The sequence below is a fragment of the Nuphar pumila genome, chromosome 6, assembly GCF_984573655.1.
Source record: "Nuphar pumila chromosome 6, dmNupPumi1.hap1.1, whole genome shotgun sequence".
Lineage (NCBI taxonomy): Eukaryota > Viridiplantae > Streptophyta > Magnoliopsida > Nymphaeales > Nymphaeaceae > Nuphar > Nuphar pumila.
Genome location: NC_143254.1, coordinates 6,663,210 through 6,681,018, shown reverse-complemented (window position 1 = coordinate 6,681,018; position 17,809 = coordinate 6,663,210). Strand labels below are relative to the sequence as shown.

Below are 17,809 nucleotides of genomic sequence, written 5' to 3'. Positions count from 1 at the left end.
TCCAAAATCATTTTCATCAAAAACTACATTCCTAGATATCTTAATTCGTCTGCTGTCAGGATCACCTGTACCCTTTGTGGTGATTTGCATATCCGACAAATCTACACTTGGATGCCTTAACCTGAAATTTGTTTCGCAGAGAAGAGTCAATATGAACATAACACATGCAACCAAAAATATATAGGCAAAAGCCCTAATACATAGCCTTCACAATAACCCTGACAAGTTGAGGGTATTTACAAGTATGCCATTATGTTGTGGACATGGTACATACAAGTAGTTTGGATCCGGATCTGGATCCAAACTTAAATACAAAACAAGTACACCGTCTAATACATACCTCCTCTATTATCAGAATATCCATCCCTTGCTGTAGTTGAGCTAGGACATGTCTCTCATTCCGATCAGCCTATACCGTTTGCTCGAGTTAGACATCCACCACACTCTTGGGTAAGCTATAATTCTTTCTCTATTGAGTTTCATGTTTTTGCTGCAACCCTTGACTCTGATCAAGAACCCAAATTTTATCATGAAGCTCGGCATCACCCCAAATGGATTGAAGCCATGATCGATGAAATTTTAGCGCTTCATGAGTGTGATACTTGGGAAGTAGTGCCCAAGCCTATCAATAAGAATATTGTTGGATCTCGCTGCATCTATAAAATCAAATATACGGCTGATGGTAGCATTGAGTAGTACAAGGCAAGATTAGTGGCAAAAGGGTATACTCAAGAACATGACCTAGATTTTGATGAGACATTTAGTTCTGTTGTGCGCATGGGTACTATTCGTGTGGTTCTCTCTCTAGCCACTATATATGGATGAAACCTTAGTCAGATGGATGTAAAAAAGGAGTTTCTACATGGTGCATTACATGAAGAAGTGTTCGTGGAACACCCCCTGGGTATCCCGAGGCTAATCCCAAGACCATGGTTCTTCGCGTACGAAAGGCCATCTATAGTCTGAAGCAAGCCTCTCGTGCGTGGTTTGAGACTTCTAGTGCCGTTGTTCGATTCTTTGGTTTTGTTCGAAGCTAGTGTAATTATTCTTTATTTGTACATTCAAATCAACTTTACATTACCATCATTCTTGTCTATATTGGATGATCTTGTTATTACATACAGTGATGCAACCAAAATTACTGAGGTGAAATCCATGCTTAATAAGCAGTTTCATATGAAAGACTTGAGGTATTTTCTCAGTATTGAGGTTGATCACAAAAACCGTTCTCTTGTTCTATCTCAGTGAAAATATGCTCTAGACATCCTTTCTCGCTTTGGGATGGTAGAATGTAAACCAGTTCTTACTTCCACCGCAGTCAGCATTAAGTTTGTAGATAATAACCCTCAGGACCCTCTCCTGTCTCATCCCGAACAGTTCCGAAGTCTAGTTGGAGCCCTCCAGTATCTAACCTTTACGAGGCCTGACTTGGTATTTGCTACCAATCAAGTCTCTTGTTTTATGCAGTCTCTTCGGCACAGTCACATGGAAGCAACAAAACAGATTCTGTGTTATGTGAAGGGCACAATCAATGATGGGCTGGTTTATAAGAGGCACACTCCTAGCCTTCATGATGGGTGGATCTTGTTATCCTTGCTTACTCAAATGTGGATTGGACCAGTGATCCTTCTTCCCGACGATCTGTCATAGGTTATGCAATCTTTTTGGGACAACACCTCATTTCTTGGTCTAGTCAGCGACACAGAAGACCGTTGCCCTGTCCTGTATAGAAGCAAAATACCATGCTATGACAGCCGTCACAACCGAAGTTTTGTGGACTAGGCACTTGTTGATTAATCTATGCCAAAAGATCTCTCACTTCTCTATTGTGATAACCGGAGTGCCGTAGCCATTGCCACTAATCCCGTGCAGCTTGGAAAAATGAAACATGTGAAGATTGATCAACATTTTGTGCGGGCAAAGGTAGAAAGTAAAGAGATCCAACCGATGTTTATCCGTGGTGAGGATCAAGTGACAGATTTCTTCACCAAAGCCCTCTCATCCTTACGTCATTGGTTTCTTAAATGCAAACTGTCCATGGTCATTCAACAACCATGCACAGTTTGAGGGGGGGCTGTTAGAAATACACGTGAGGGTATTATGGGTATTTCTCTGTGTTGTAAATTAGTTCATACCAAAAGGGTATTATTGTATTTTGTCATGTATTTTTCTCACTTAATATATATTCAAGAGAGGCGTCCCTGCTAGGGCACGAACTCAGTTCATCTCCTATTCTTTTCTTTCTTCTCTATTTTCTTTGTGCAGAAGGACACACAAACGGAGGCACACAATAGTCTTCACAGGCAATGGGCTGGGTAACCCGTAGGCCAGCCCGCCATGGGCCAGACCTGGGCATCTAAATTTGGGCCTGGTTTGGCCTGAACACACACACACACACACACACACACACACACACACACACACACATATATATATATATATATGTGTGTGTGTGTGTGTGTGTGTGTGTGTGTGTGTGTGTGTGTGTGTGTGTGTGTGTGTGTGTGTGTGTGTGTGTGAATTTTTATGTATATATATCCTGCCCGGCCCGACCTGACCAGATCCAATTAGGCCCACAGGCCTAACGGGCGGGTTGTGGGCCAAGGATTTCCCAATTGGCCAGCCTGGCCCGGTTGGCCTGGGCCATTAGCGGGCCAGTTGGACGTTGCCCACCCGTAATATTTGGTCTAGTCGTGGCCTCCTATTGCAAGGCACTCACAATACTTCTATACAATGTAGGATTATTAAATTTAGATCCAGTAGCTGCAAACGAAGGTGGTGTCAATGCTATACAAGACCATGTTTGGTATGAGTAGCTTCTATACTAAAGAACATGGTGAAGAGGACCTAGATTTTTTAGAGCAAATTCAGTTCCCAATTTGGATATGTGTTGTTGGATATATTCAGTTGAGTTCCCAGTTATTATGATATCATCCACATAAATGAGAATATACACCACGTTTCATTTTTTAATATAAATAGAAAACTATCAGTTTTGGCCCCTGTAAAACCCAATAACTAGAGAAAATCACTTAGATGAGAGAACCAAGCTTGTGAGCTGGCTTTAACTTATACAGAGTTCTCTGCAATGTGCAATCCTTCATATTTTTTATGTTTATACATATTTTCTGTTTTATCCTTTTTTTCAATTATTTCATTTTATTTCTAAAATTTGAGATTTTTGTGAGATTTATTGAAACCTATAAATATCCTAGGATTTCGCCGATATAGCTGAGATCTACATTTGTAACTATAGTAAAAAATACCCTACTAAGGCACAGTCCAGATCTGAGCAGTACTGAAGAATTGAAAAAAGTTGGTTGGTTTGGGTCAAAACCAAAATCTATTGTATCTCATTTTTGTATTCATATTATGGTGACTATAGTCACAAATCTCGTTCTCGAGATATTCTCGGCAAGGGAATATCTCGGGAGATTTTCAAAAAGTGAGTTTTTCTCAAAAAAAAATTTGAAAAAATCTCGGCAAGTTGAAAAATAACACACACACACACACACACACACACACACATATATATATATATATATATATATATATATATATATATATATATATATATATATATATATATATATATATATATAGAGAGAGAGAGAGAGAGAGAGAGAGAGAGAGAGAGAGAGAGAGAGAGAGAGAGAGAGAGAGAGAGAAGGTGGTTTTGGAAATGATGTAAAGGGTGTTTATGAAAATACTATACAACATAAAGTAGTTTGAGCAATGGGGTGAGGGGCATTTTACAAAATACCATATAATATACGGTGGCTTAGTTAATGAGACGAGGAAAGTTTACAAGAAAATAACATATAAGATACAATCTTTAGAGTTTAATGGGCTGCATGAATAGTCTCATATTGAAGGGAGTAGGGGCGGGAGGGCCCTCTCACCTGTTATGAAAGGAGGGTCCCCCCCCCATAAGGATTTGCTATCGTACCGTGCAAGGCAAGCATGTAGCATTCCAATGCTGCCAACATGCGTCACCCAATGCCAACTCAGCATTGAATGACTTCTGATAAAGAAGAAGTTTTTACGTATATCTTTTTTTATTATATTGTGTTTAATTTGCGAGAAATTTAATATATCGGCGAGATTTGTGACTATGATGGTGACAACATTGATGCCCTTTTTCCTTTTCTTTATGCATTATGTAGATTTCTCTTTTTCATTTTGCATCGTTTGTTGTGCTTTTGACATTTTGATTTCTTCTTCAACACAGTTTAGTTTATTCCTTATGAGGATAAACACAAAGTTAATTACTTTTGTGCTAATAATTAATGAATTTCCTTTGTTTCTACAATCTCATACCATTTACAGCTCCGGTCTGGCTTTCAAGTTGTACATACATTACGTGATATATCCCATGAGTACTTGAATCTTCTCATCTAGTTCTTCTATGATAGAGTTTCTTCTGGAATAGGGTTGTTCTTTCGATCCCTTTTATCTTTATGTGATCACTGACCATGTCATGTAGAAGCCTAATGAATTAATCTAACATCACTATATTCTCTCTTGGATGACAGGCGGGCCTTGGGGGAGCACGTGATGCAACAAACGTTCTACATGGCACTGGTATTGCTGCTTCAGTTATAACCACAATTGGTGAGGAACATTTGAGTGCACTGGGAGGTTCCTTGGAAAGCATTGCTATAGCAAAGTCTGGTATCATCAAACAAGGACGCCCGGTGAATATTTATGTGAATTTTGCATATTTAAATTTCAGTAAATTGACAAGGTTGGTTTATTAATGCTTTCCTGATTACTGTATTGGAAAATGTGTCTTGTGATTATATAGACAAGCTGTATGGATTCTTTTATTCCTACATTTGCATTAGCTGTTATATACAATAGTTTTTCTAGAGGTCAAACTTTCTTTGCATCCTAACTATTCCTGAAATAATGCAATGGGCAGCCACCATTAGCATTATAGGGAGCACCTCCTTTTGAGGTACTGGTGTGGTGCATAGGAAGTCGGTATTTCTCACTATGGTGTATAACATTGAAAATCATTCATGAAAGGGAGGCTTGTTTATATGAAAAAGGAAAATAAAATGCTTCTTTATCATGGCTTTGGCAAGAAAGACAAGTAGGGTCTTGTGGAGGGAGAGTAAAAGATTCAGACATGGAGAGACGAAAAGGTAGGGCCAATGGAGGGGTTCAACTGCAAGTTAATAATCCTAAATAGGTTCAAGAATGTTTGTCTTTAATTTTTTGTTTCCATCACAAAATATTCACAAGGCCTTCCAGGGGGCATCAAGGAGTGGGATGAAAAGAGTATTTATCTATAGACTCAGAGTTTCTATGGATAATAAAACAAATGCCTGCCTGTTGACAACAATGTTTGAGGGGCACTTTTGTCAACAATAAAGGGAGGGATATGCCACTAGACGATGAGAACAAATGAGAAAAGATTGAGGCAATATACATCAGCTTGTTGTGGGCTTGTTCTTTGATTGAGCCCCCTAATAGCATTGAGCTATGTCACTGAATACTTCACTTAGCATGTGTATCTTGTGTGGGCACAATATGACAGTAGACACACCACGTCACTTCATGAACATAAAAACCTGTGTTGAACATGGTCAACATCGTATCCCTAACTTTATCTGTTTCTCTTATGATCTTGGTTGTTTATTTTATATTTACCAAAAAAGATAACTGTACTTGCCAATAGTAGTTATAATCATACATAGTGAGAATGGAAATGCTTATAATAGTAGCTCAATGATAAAGCTATCTATAAAAAAAATCAAAATTAAATTTATGAACTAAATAAGTAAATTGTATGTAATAAATCAGCATAATCCTAACCATGTTGTGGATCCAAGCCTAACCTTGGGAAGTATCATGAAAATGTTTGATACATGATGACTATGTGTTTTACATAACATTGATCCAGCTGGAGCTTATAGGTTCGGCCTCTTTGTGCATGAAATCCTCACTATAAGGGAATAGTCGAAGGTCCAACAGTCTACTCATAACCAAGGTTACCAGACTAGGAAGCGAAAACGGGAAACAAGAAGCGGAAGCGAGAAGCAAGATATTTCAAAATTTATAAGAAGCGGGAAGTGAGGAATCAATTTAAAAACGAAATAGGAATAAAAGAGGAAGTAATATGGGATCAAATAGGAAGAAAAATACAAATCAAATGAGAAAGAAATAAAAACTAAAATAAAAATGATTATTCTTAAATTTTGTGATTTCATAGTGTAAGAATTAAATTCTTCTCAAATTTAAAAATGATAGTTGCCAATTTAAATAAATTACATGAGAAGTGAGCGGGAAGCATGAAAGGAAGTGTGAAATTGTCTACGAAGAGACAATACGCATACAAGCACAAATACTTTATAAAAGAAGTGCATGAAAGCACTCTCACAACACTTGAACAAAATACGCAAAAAGCGTATAAATAATAAACATGCAATAATGCATGTATTTCATAAATAAAAGCAAATGCTTGAGACTCTCAAGCTTATGTTACAACAAGGGGTAACACCCCTATTTATACAAGAAAGGAGAGGTGCAAGAGGGGGCTCCCCAAAGGAGTCGTTGGGGAGCTCCCAACGGTCACAATTGTGACCGTTGGGGGCTCCCCAACGACTCTATTGGGGAGACCCCCAATGCACCTTTTTGGAAATACAAAAAGGAAAAAATAAAAATAAAAGGAATTAAAAAATAAAGGGAAAAATTACAGCATATTCCAAATGGAATATGCGCAAAATATAAAAGGACTAAAATACCCTTTTCGGGTAAAAAGAGAAAAATGTATAAATATATATACTTATATATAGAGATACGTATACATATAACATATGTATACGTATCTCTATGTATATAAGTATATATATTTATACTTACAATAATGTTTTTGAGTATACATTTTAACACCCCCCCTCAAACTTACGGTGTGATAACAGCAAGTTTGTCAAGAAGAAAATGAAATCTAGGCGAACAAAGAGCTTTTGTGAAGAAGTCCGCAAGTTGATACCCAGACGTCACGTATGGTAGATCAATGACCTTCTTCAAGTATTCTTCCCTGACATAATGGCAGTCCATCTCTATATGCTTTGTTCGCTCGTGAAATGTGTGGTTCTTGGCAATGTAGATTACACTTTTATTGTCACAGCATAGCTTTGTTGGTTCTTTGACAACTACTCCCATATCTTCCAAAAGACGTCGAATCCATACTATTTCCATGGTGGTAGATGCCATGGCTCTGTATTCAGCTTCAGTGGATGATAAGGAGACCTTCTGTTGCTTTTTACATCGCCACGAGATCAAAGATTCTCCTAAGAAAATACAAAAACCAGTGGTGGAGTGACGGTTACTAGGGTCACCTCCCCAATCTGAGTGAATATAAGCAATCAATTTTAATTCAGAAGAAGAGGATAAGAATACTCCCTTACCGTTCCCTTCAAATATCTGATGATGCGAAACATAACACTCATATGAACGGTTGTAGGAGCATGCTGAAACTGGCTGGCGATATGTATAGCATGTGACAAATCGGGTCGAGTAATGCTGAGATACATTAAAGAACCTACCAACTGTCTGTAAGGAATATGATCGATTAGAGGAACACCGTCGTTAATCTTAATTTTTGCTCCCACAACTTCAGGGGTTTCACATACTTTGTCATCAGAAATTCCTGATCTGTCAATAATCTCACAAGCAAGCTTAGACTGAGATAAAAAATAACCACGTTGCGAATAGGCAACCTCAATTCCAAGAAAATATGTCAGAAAACCTAAGTCTGACATCTCAAATTTTGAAGTCAAGACGGACTTAATACCCTTGACTCCTTGAACATCATCACCTGTAATTAACATGTCATCAACATATAGTAATAATATTACAATCCCTGCCTTAGATTTTCTAGTAAATAGAGCAGTGTCAGTATAACATGAGGAGAAATCATTTTCCAGCATTACACTGGTAAATCTGTCATACCAGGCTTTGGGGGCCTGTTTCAAACCATAAAAGGCCTTTCGAAGACGAAGAACTTTATCTTTAGGGATCTCCATGCCAGGTGGAGCATCCATATACACTTCTTCATTAAGATCACCATTTAAAAAGGCATTTTTCACATCCATTTGAAAAATATTTCAATTTTTAATAGATGCAATAGTGATAAGACATCTAACTGTAACCATTCGGGCTACAGGAGCAAAAGTTTCTTCATAATCAATTCCATACTCTTGCCCATACCCTTTTGCAACTAAGCGAGCCTTATACCTTTCAAGGGATCCGTCGCTCTTAGTTTTAACTTTAAAAACCCATCGACAGCCTATAGTTTTCTTTCCTATGGGTAGAGTTTGGAAATCCCAAGTTTCAGCCCTTTTAAGAGCATTAAGTTCATTTTGCATAGCTTCTTGCCATTCTATACATTTTTTTGCTTCTTCAAAATTTCTTGGTTCAAAATAAGAATGAATGGCACTAAGACAAGCCCTATATCGGGGTGAAAAGGAATCAAAGGAGACAAAACAAGTGGGAGGTCTCCTATTCCTCTCAGATCTTCGGTGATCGAGAACAGGAACAAGTTCAATATATTGATCAATAGCACTTCTAAAGGTGTCTTGGTTTCTGCGTGAGTATGTTATTGGATCACTTGAAATCCTGCCTTCTTGTTGGTTATGCTCTTCGACATCACCCTCAATGTCCTCATCATGGTTTGATGATACATCATCATCACTAGATGTATCATCATTACTAGACAATAAGTCAAAAAGGAAGGAATAATCAAAATTTTCTTGTTGAGAAACATTTTTTTCAAATCCGCTTTCATTTTCCAAAAAAGTTACATTTCTAGAGACATATAACTTATCTTCTCGAAGATCATAACACCGAAATCCCTTTTGAGTTTCAGAATATCCAAGAAAAGTGCAGGGGATAGCCTTGGGAGAGAGTTTGTCATTCTTATCCGTAAGTATGAAACACTTACACCCGAAGACTCGTAACCTATTATAATCCGGTTCGAGTTTATATAAAATCTCAAAAGGGGATATTTTTCCTAATATTCTAGAAGGCAAGCGATTTATCAGATAAACAGAAGCAAGAGCTGCTTCAGCCCAAAAATTTTTAGGGATGTTTTGGGAAATAAGAAGGGTTCTAGTGGTCTCAATGATATGCCTATGTTTTCTTTCGGCCAACCCATTCTGTTGAGGGGTTTTAGGACAAGATCTTTGGTGAATGATTCCGTGATCTTCAAGATATATTTTAAATTGGTTGGAGAGATATTCTCCTCCAGAATCACTTCTAAAAATCTTTATGTTAATGTTAAATTGATTCTTGATCATTGAATGGAAGGTTATAAAGCACGAAAAAACTTCATGTTTGAATTTAAGAAAAAAGATCCATGAATATCTAGAGAAATCATCCACAAAAATAACATAATAAGAAAAGCCTCCTTTTGAGACAACAGGTGCGGGTCCCCAAACATCGGAATGAACAATTTCAAAGGGTTTAGATGAGAACATAGTTCTTTGCTCAAAAGGTAAACTTTGCATTTTTCCGAGAATACAATCATTACAAGAAAAAGAACTTTTACATAGGTCCTTTGCAAAATGCAAATAAGATAACTTGATGATATTAGGATGACCAAGTCTTTTGTGCCACACATTTATATCTTTGTTTCGGGCAACATTACAAAAAGATTTTGAAACTTGAAGAGATTCCATATAGTATAAATCGCCTTTTCTAAAGCCTTCCCCAATCAATTTCCCGGACAGGCGATCCTGTATTAAACATTTATCACGTGAAAATTTAATATCACAGCCATGGTCCGAGAGTTGAGAAACAGAGAGAAGATTTAAGTTAAGTTTAGGTATAAATCTAATTTTTGGAATAAAAAAATCTTGAGTTTCAAAATTACCTATTCCTTTAATTTCAAGAGAGGTTCCATCCGCAGTGGAAACAAAGGACGGAGAAACATTTTTTGAATAATCGGAAAGTGAAAACATGTTTGGGGACATATGAAAAGATGCACCTGAGTCCAAAAGCCAAGAGACTTTACCTGGAATGGAAGAAGTAGACACGGCGGCACCGGATGTAGCTCCCTTGAGAAGAGGTTGAAGGGCTTCCATTATTTGGTTCAACGAGAGTGACCCACTTGATGATGCCTCTTCCTTTTGTGGTGCACCGGTGGTGGCCATAGCGAGAAGCTTCTTCCATTTGGGACATACGGGCTTGATATGCCCCGGTTCTTTACAAAAATGACATATAGTCTTGCTATAGTCCCTCTTTCCTCTTTGTCCACCATCTCCTCATTGATTTTGGAATTTAAAATGAGGAAGACAATAGGTCTTTACATTATTTCCGGGTCTTGATACAACATTAACCTCATTGTTTTTTTCATGATTACAAGGAACCATAAGAACACTTGATCCTTGTTTACATAAACTCATACGAGTCTCCTCACCACTTAATTTGGTGAGAACATCTTCAAGAGAGGGAGGAGTAAATGAGGATAGAAGTGATGACCTTATTTGCTCAAATTCCGGTCTCAACCCATTCAAAAAATTGAAGAAACTATCTTCTTCAAGTTGCTTGTGGCGGAGTTTAATTGCCTCTCCACTCCATTTTGGTTTAAGCATAAAGAGCTCATCCCAAATAGAGGAAAGATCGGCAAAATATTCCCTAATAGACATTTCACCTTGAGTAAGGGAGAGGGCCTTCTTTTGAAGGTAATACTTATGGGATAGATCTCTTGATGTATACATTTTCTCGAGATAATGCCAAGCTTCCGATGCTTTTTTGAATTTGATAATGTTGGCATTAATCTTTGTTTCGACGGATGCGAAGAAACAAGAAAGAATCTTGAAGTTCTTCATTTCCCATTCGTCGTGCTTCTTGGAGTATTCTTCAAGAGCTTTGATCCTTTCCTCTCCCTCAAGAATCTTGATTTCACTTCCGTCCATTACAGTTATCTTGGGTTCCGGTTCCGGAATTATTCCTTGCACATAACCCCACAATCCTTTTCCTTTTATGTGAGCCTCCATATTCCCGGCCCAAATATGATAGTTGGACCCATTCAACTTGAAGCCAAGGGCAAAGTGAGACTCTTTCTCACCCATTAATGCGTAAAGAGAAGGAGAAAAAAGGCGTACCAATACAATGTTTCAACTTCTAGTTTGCACAAGATCCTTCTAAAATATTTGAGAAGCAAGATCCACCACTTCAATCTCTAAAGATCTGAAGGCACGGTTTTCGAGGCACTCGAACAAGGGAGGATCCCACGATCTTCAATCACCAACCGAGCTTTGATACCATGTGAAATTGTCTACAAAGAGACAATACGCATACAAGCACAAATACTTTATAAAAGAAGTGCACGAAAGCACTCTCACAACACTTTAACAAAATACGCAAAAAGCGTATAAATAATAAACATGCAATAATGCATGTATTTCATAAATAAAAGCAAATGCTTGAGACTCTCAAGCTTATGTTACAACAAGGGGTAACACCCCTATTTATACAAGAAAGGAGAGGTGCAAGAGGTGACTCCCCAAAGGAGTCGTTGGGGAGCTCCCAACGGTCACAATTGTGACCGTTGGGGGCTCCCCAACAACTCTATTGGGGAGACCCCCAATGCACCTTTTTGGAAATACAAAAAGGAAAAAATAAAAATAAAAGGAATTAAAAAATAAAGGAAAAAATTACAGCATATTCCAAATGAAATATGCGCAAAATGTAAAAGGACTAAAATACCCTTTTCGGGTAAAAATAGAAAAAATGTATAAATATATATACTTATATATAGAGATACGTATACATATAACATATGTATACGTATCTCTATGTATATAAGTATATATATTTATACTTACAATAATGTTTTTGAGTATACATTTTAACAGGAAGCACATGAAAAACATAAAAAGAAGCGTGAGAGAAGCGTATAGAAATCATGTAGGGAAGTGGGGTAGAAATGTGTGGGAAGCATAGAAGCGTGGGAGAATCGAGATTCCTACCAAGTTTCGGAAGCGAGAAGTTTTGCGCTTCTGAAGCGAGTTTCGAGGAAGCGTGCTTCCCACCTATCTATGAAGCTTCTTGTAACTCTGCCTGTAACCCATCATCCATTTCATTTAGTAAAGACTTGGAATATAGATCTTTTCTTGTTTGTGATTATTTCCGATGGTTGTTGTGAATTTATGCTTTATAGTTAATGAAATACTCTATTTTAGTAGTTGTATATTTTTTATATTTTTACCTTAAACATATTGAGGTTTACACCTCATTACACCTCAAACATCTCATTCATACTTTTCAAAAGCACCTCATTATACCTCATGCCTTTAAAACCCTTGTTTAAGATATGTCGTTCAAGTTACTGCAAATTTTTTTCTTTTTAACCTACATTTTAGTCGGCAATCTATCTGTTTATCTTTTGAAAGGCATTGTAATCATTTGCAGGTCATAATTTGACTTGTAACGAGGAATTTAATTAAAATTGTGCTATTTAATAGAGTTGGATGTTATTGTAAGGAAATAGGCGGAAATACAAATAACAAGTGATAACACTTGAAGGTCCAATAATGGACAAAAAAACACAAGCCCATAAAGTGCAAATGCATAAACCCACAAAAGGGAAATTACATGCACATAAAGTGCAAATATATAAACCCACAAAGGGGTAATGCCAAAAGGCTAAAAGGAAATAATTTTATTAAGAGAGTGTGAGAACCCATACATGAATGAAGGAAAAGACCCCTATATATACATAATGGAAGAAGAAGACTAAGGGAGGCCATTGGGGCTCCCAATATAATGATCATTAGGGAGCCCCAACGGCATATTAATGACCGTTGGGGACCCCAACGTCTATACAAGTGGGGCCCCTAATGGTCCCAATAAGATGAAAAATAAAAAAGGAGAAAAATAAAAATTAAGAAAATAAAAAACCTAAATAAGTTATACACAACTTATATTGCACTGTGAAAAGATCAAAATACCCCTATTAGGTATTTTGGAGTAATTATATATATATATATATTTATTTATATTTATTTAACAGTTATGCCATGTAATGTTCATATTCTTGATTTTTTCCTAAGATTCTATTGGGTTTATTTTATTAAAAAAAACTCAACAAAAGAAAATGAATGACTCAATAGTCATATTTTTAGACATGATCATGGGTTTGTTTTGGGGCATGATAAGATCGGTAATAGGTTATAGTGGATTTCATCTTGTTTCTTGGTTGAGTAAATGGCAGAGGACAATTGTGAGATCTAGCACAAATGCAGACACTATGGCTGCAATCAATATAGAAATATTATGGATTAACCACTTACTTTCTACTTTACACCAGCCCATTAGTAGATCTTTGTTGTATTTGTGAAAATAGAAGTACAACGACTATATCTATTAATCCTGTTCAGCATAGGAAAATGAAGCATGCAGAGCTGAATCAACATTTTCTGCGAAAAAAACTGGAAGACCAAGAGATTCTACCTCTTCTCATTTGAGAGAGAGGATCAAACTGCAGATCTAGTCTTGAAGCTACTGTCTACCTATCACCATTGGTTATTGAAAGGCAAACTGTCTATGTGTAACATCCCGAAACTTAACCAATTTTTTGAGGATTTCTTTTTTAAACACAGCGGAACAACTCAATCCACTCCTGGTTAAACATCTCGGGTACATTACAGGGAAATCAAAGCAACACTATCCATTCCATTACTAATAAAATTCAGCATTAATTAAAATGTTAAGATCATAATAAAAGCAGAAATGAAAATAACTAAGTTATATCAGGTTGTCCTAGGAACATCAAAAATTCGTGCATCATGGTCCTTATATCATCTTGCAATCACTTTGTGTTATCTATTCTTCACCTAAAAATGATAAAATAATTGGATCGGACTATAACCAGTCTAAGCAGTAGAATTTCTATACTTGTTTATAAGTTCATTGTAACAAGGAAATATGATACTATGAATTTTCAATAATTAAACTATGACATATCATGTCATGATCAATTGAAATTTAACAAAACAATCATTCTCATTATCTTAACTAATTGCATGTCACTATAAACAATCAATGTCATGATTCATTTTTGAAATATGAATAAACATGGTCCATTATAAGCATATTCAGTCTTAGTATCTCACCAGTTCCACATGAACAAAGAATATACTATAATGAAGTTAAGTTTTTTTTTTTAATTTTTCTGTAGGTACTCGCAAGCCGAGGCAACCATAACAGAAAAGAGCACTCAAGGGTTTGTTATGCTATGTGTTTTATTAATTCGAGCATCTAACTGAAACTGAAATCCTAAGGGAGTGGTCTAATAACCGAGAAAACCTCCCAAAGGTCAAAGTAACATGATGCATCTTTAACTTCTGCAGAAAAACTTGAATTTACCACCTAGGATAAATTGGTAGTCCGGGTCCCCTAACTCCGAGGACTGGGGGCCAACGAGCCATTGCCGCTCGAAGCAAAACAACACGTCTCCAGGTGTACCACCTACCCTATCCAAGGTAAGCCCGAGTATGAGTGAGTTATTTTTCTTATAAATTTTATTACCTGACCTCTCAGGGATTCTACATGACTGAAACCCAGTCGCTCAATGTTACAGGTACTCACATAAGTAACAAATCATACCACCGAAGTAGCTGTTCCCAAATATTCCCACTTTATGTAGGTAAGTTACCAAATAACAATTTATTCGTGCAATCCCACTCAGTGTACTCCAATACCTTTAAACCATCGAGCACGAGTGCCTTGGTACCTTTAAACTAGTCAGGCAAAAATATAAAAAATACATTTACTTATGTATTAACTTTACAAAACTCGAGGTGTCAATGTGGAACCCTCAATTTCTTGGCTTGGCAATTCATTTGCGAGCACCAAACCGACCCGCAAGCTCGGTTATGAGTTTATTCTTTGAGAATTGTAGGTAAGTTTCACTTTCAAGTCAATTACCTAAAAGTAATTGTAAAACTTCATAACAGTAATTTCATAAGGCACAATTCTATGATTACTCAATCATGAACTTAACACTTATATGAGCAGGGCATGTACAATCAGTCCTTCGCATTAAAGTATTTATAAACAGGATTTTACTATTGGTATCGTGTATAATGTACAAGTCTTATAAGCAAGAACTAAAAATTAATTATACAAACATAGATTTTTAACCATGGAGTCCAATATTAAAATCACCAAGTTTAATAACTATGCAGTCAACGATTTCTGTCATTGGACTCAACACAGAAAACATTTTATCAATAACCTTACACAAAAATCACTTTCAGTCCGGGTACTTAATGTAGAAATTCAAAACCATCATTAAACTTAACAAAGCAAATCTACCGTTCTTGAACTTAATCCCAAATAATTTTTGTCAATACAATTAACATGGAAAATCACTACTATTGTTGAGCTAACTGTAGAGAGTGATTCTTGAAGATAAATTACTGTTATTAAGAATATTATAGATATTAATCCCAATTGTTATGGAATTAAATGCAAATATCAGTTTCTGTCAAAGTACTCAAGATCGACTTTCAAAACTGTAATTGCATTTAACATAGCAATTAAAAATTATCATTGAACTAACTGCAGAAATTGGTTTTTGAAAATAAATTTTTTGTCATTGAAACTAATACCAAAAGAATCAAAACTGCCCTGGAACTTAACACAGAGATCACTTTCTGTCAATGTGCTTAATACAAAAATTCAAAACTGTCATTAGGCTTAATACATCTATATCCTGTTATGGATCTTAACATAAATAAATTTCTGTCAATATCCTTAATACAAAAATGTGTAGTTATACACTGCCGGTCCCAAGCCCGGATAAAGGAGGAGGGTTGCGGTAGGCCTGTGACAGCCAGCATAAAAACTTTGTCATATCCTATGAAAATGAACCAATATGAGAATTTCGTTGGGGCGTTCCCTACTGAGCGACGCGCTGTACTCTCTAGGCCCGGAGGCAGTGATAAATGTGCAAGGGTTGCTAGGTCGTCGCCCAGAAGCGACGCGTCACACCGGCGCCCGGGTGTGGTGTCAAATAGGCAAGGGTTCCCTCACTTTGTTGGACGGGTGGGGGTAAAGAAGTTAGTCCAAGACCATAAAATTAGGTTAGCCACTTGGAACATAGGGTCTTTAACTGGTAAGTTGGTAGAGTTAGTAGATGTTATGTGTAGGAGAAAGATTGATATTTTATGTCTTCAAGAGACCAAATGGGTAGGTGAGAAAGCTAAAGTGATAGAACCTTGGGGATATAAGATTTGGTATACAGGAATAAATAGGAATAGGAATGGAGTAGGGATTGTTATGAGTCGTCAGTTTATAGATAATGTAGTTGAGGTCCGTAGGAAGGGTGATAGAATTTTACTTATTAAATTAGTATTAGGTACGGATATTATTAATATTATTAGTGTTTATGCACCTCAAGTAGGTTTAGATGATTCCATTAAGCATCAATTTTGGGAAGATTTAGATGGAGTAGTACAAGAGACATCTTATAGAGAAAAGCTTTTCATCGGCGGTGACCTTAATGGACATGTAGGCATTAGTAGGGATGGATTTGAGAATATCCATGGAGGCTATGGTATAGGAGAAAGAAATGAAAGTGGAGAAAGGATTTTAGATTTTTGTTTGTCCTATGATATGATCTTAGCAAACACTTGGTTTAGGAAGAGGGAGTCTCACCTAGTAACATTTAAAAGTGGGGTTAATACGAGTCAGATAGATTTTTTCCTACTTAGAAAGAGAGATAGGGGTTGTTGCATCGATTGTAAGGTTATACCAGGAGAAAGTGTAGCTACACAACATAGAGTCTTAATTTTAGATCTTAGAATTAGACAATGCCGCAAAAGGGATAGACATAGGATAGATCCTAGAATTAAGTGGTGGGCACTGAAAGGAGCTAAACACGGAATGTTTGTAGAGCAGGTAGTTAAGGAAGTTGATTGGTGTCTCGAGGAGGATTCAGAATCAATGTGGAATAAGATAGCGGGTGGTATGAGAAAAGTAGCTAAGGAGGTATTGGGTGAGTCTAAAGGCGGTGCACCACTAGGTAAGGATACATCATGGTGGAACGAGGATGTCAAATTAGCTATTAAGGTTAAAAGAGAGTGTTATAGAAATCTAAGTAAGAGTCGTGATAATGAGAATTTGGAGAAGTATATGATAGCAAAGAAGGAAGCTAAAAAAGTTGTTCGAAACGCGAGGGCTAAGGTATATAAGGAGGTTTATGACAAGTTGGATACCAAAGAAGGCGAGAAGGATATTTATAGGCTTGCAAAGATGAGAGATAGGAAATCGAAGGATTTGGGTATGGTTAGATGTATCAAAGATGAAACGCAAAGGGTTTTAGTCAAAGATGAGGAGATTAAGGAGAGATGGAAAGATTATTTTGATAAGCTATTTAATGATAGTCATGCTCAAGATCTTGGAGACTTCTCCATTCCTTTTCATGAGATAAATCGTGACTTCATGTGCAAGATTCAAAAGAAAGATATTGCAGAGGCTTTGAAGAAAATGAAATCAAGAAGGGCAGTTGGCCCAGATGGTATACCTATCGAGGCTTGAAAATGCTTGGGTGAGAAAGGTTTAAAATGGTTGACAAATCTTTTTAACAAGATTTGGCGGACAAATAAGATGCCTAATGAGTGGAGGAAGAGTACTTTGGTGCCTCTATATAAGAATAAGGGTGATATACAAGATTGCATAAACTATCGTGGTATAAAACTCATGAGTCATACTATGAAACTTTGGGAGAGGGTGATTGAGTATAGGTTGAGGAAGGTTGTCATGATATCGGAGAATCAATTTGGTTTTA

At 36.8% G+C, this 17,809-nt stretch overlaps 1 protein-coding gene across 1 annotated transcript in view; it reads left to right on the top strand.

Annotated features, from left to right (window-relative positions):
• GLA1 (Folylpolyglutamate synthetase family protein) overlaps positions 1-17,809 on the top strand; it is a 50,786-nt gene that overhangs the window by 23,893 nt on the left and 9,084 nt on the right. Inside the window, exon 5 of the mRNA XM_090009855.1 lies at positions 4,536-4,697. Within this exon, the coding sequence (XP_089865981.1) occupies positions 4,536-4,697 (162 nt within the window). The remainder of the gene's footprint in view (positions 1-4,535; positions 4,698-17,809) is intronic.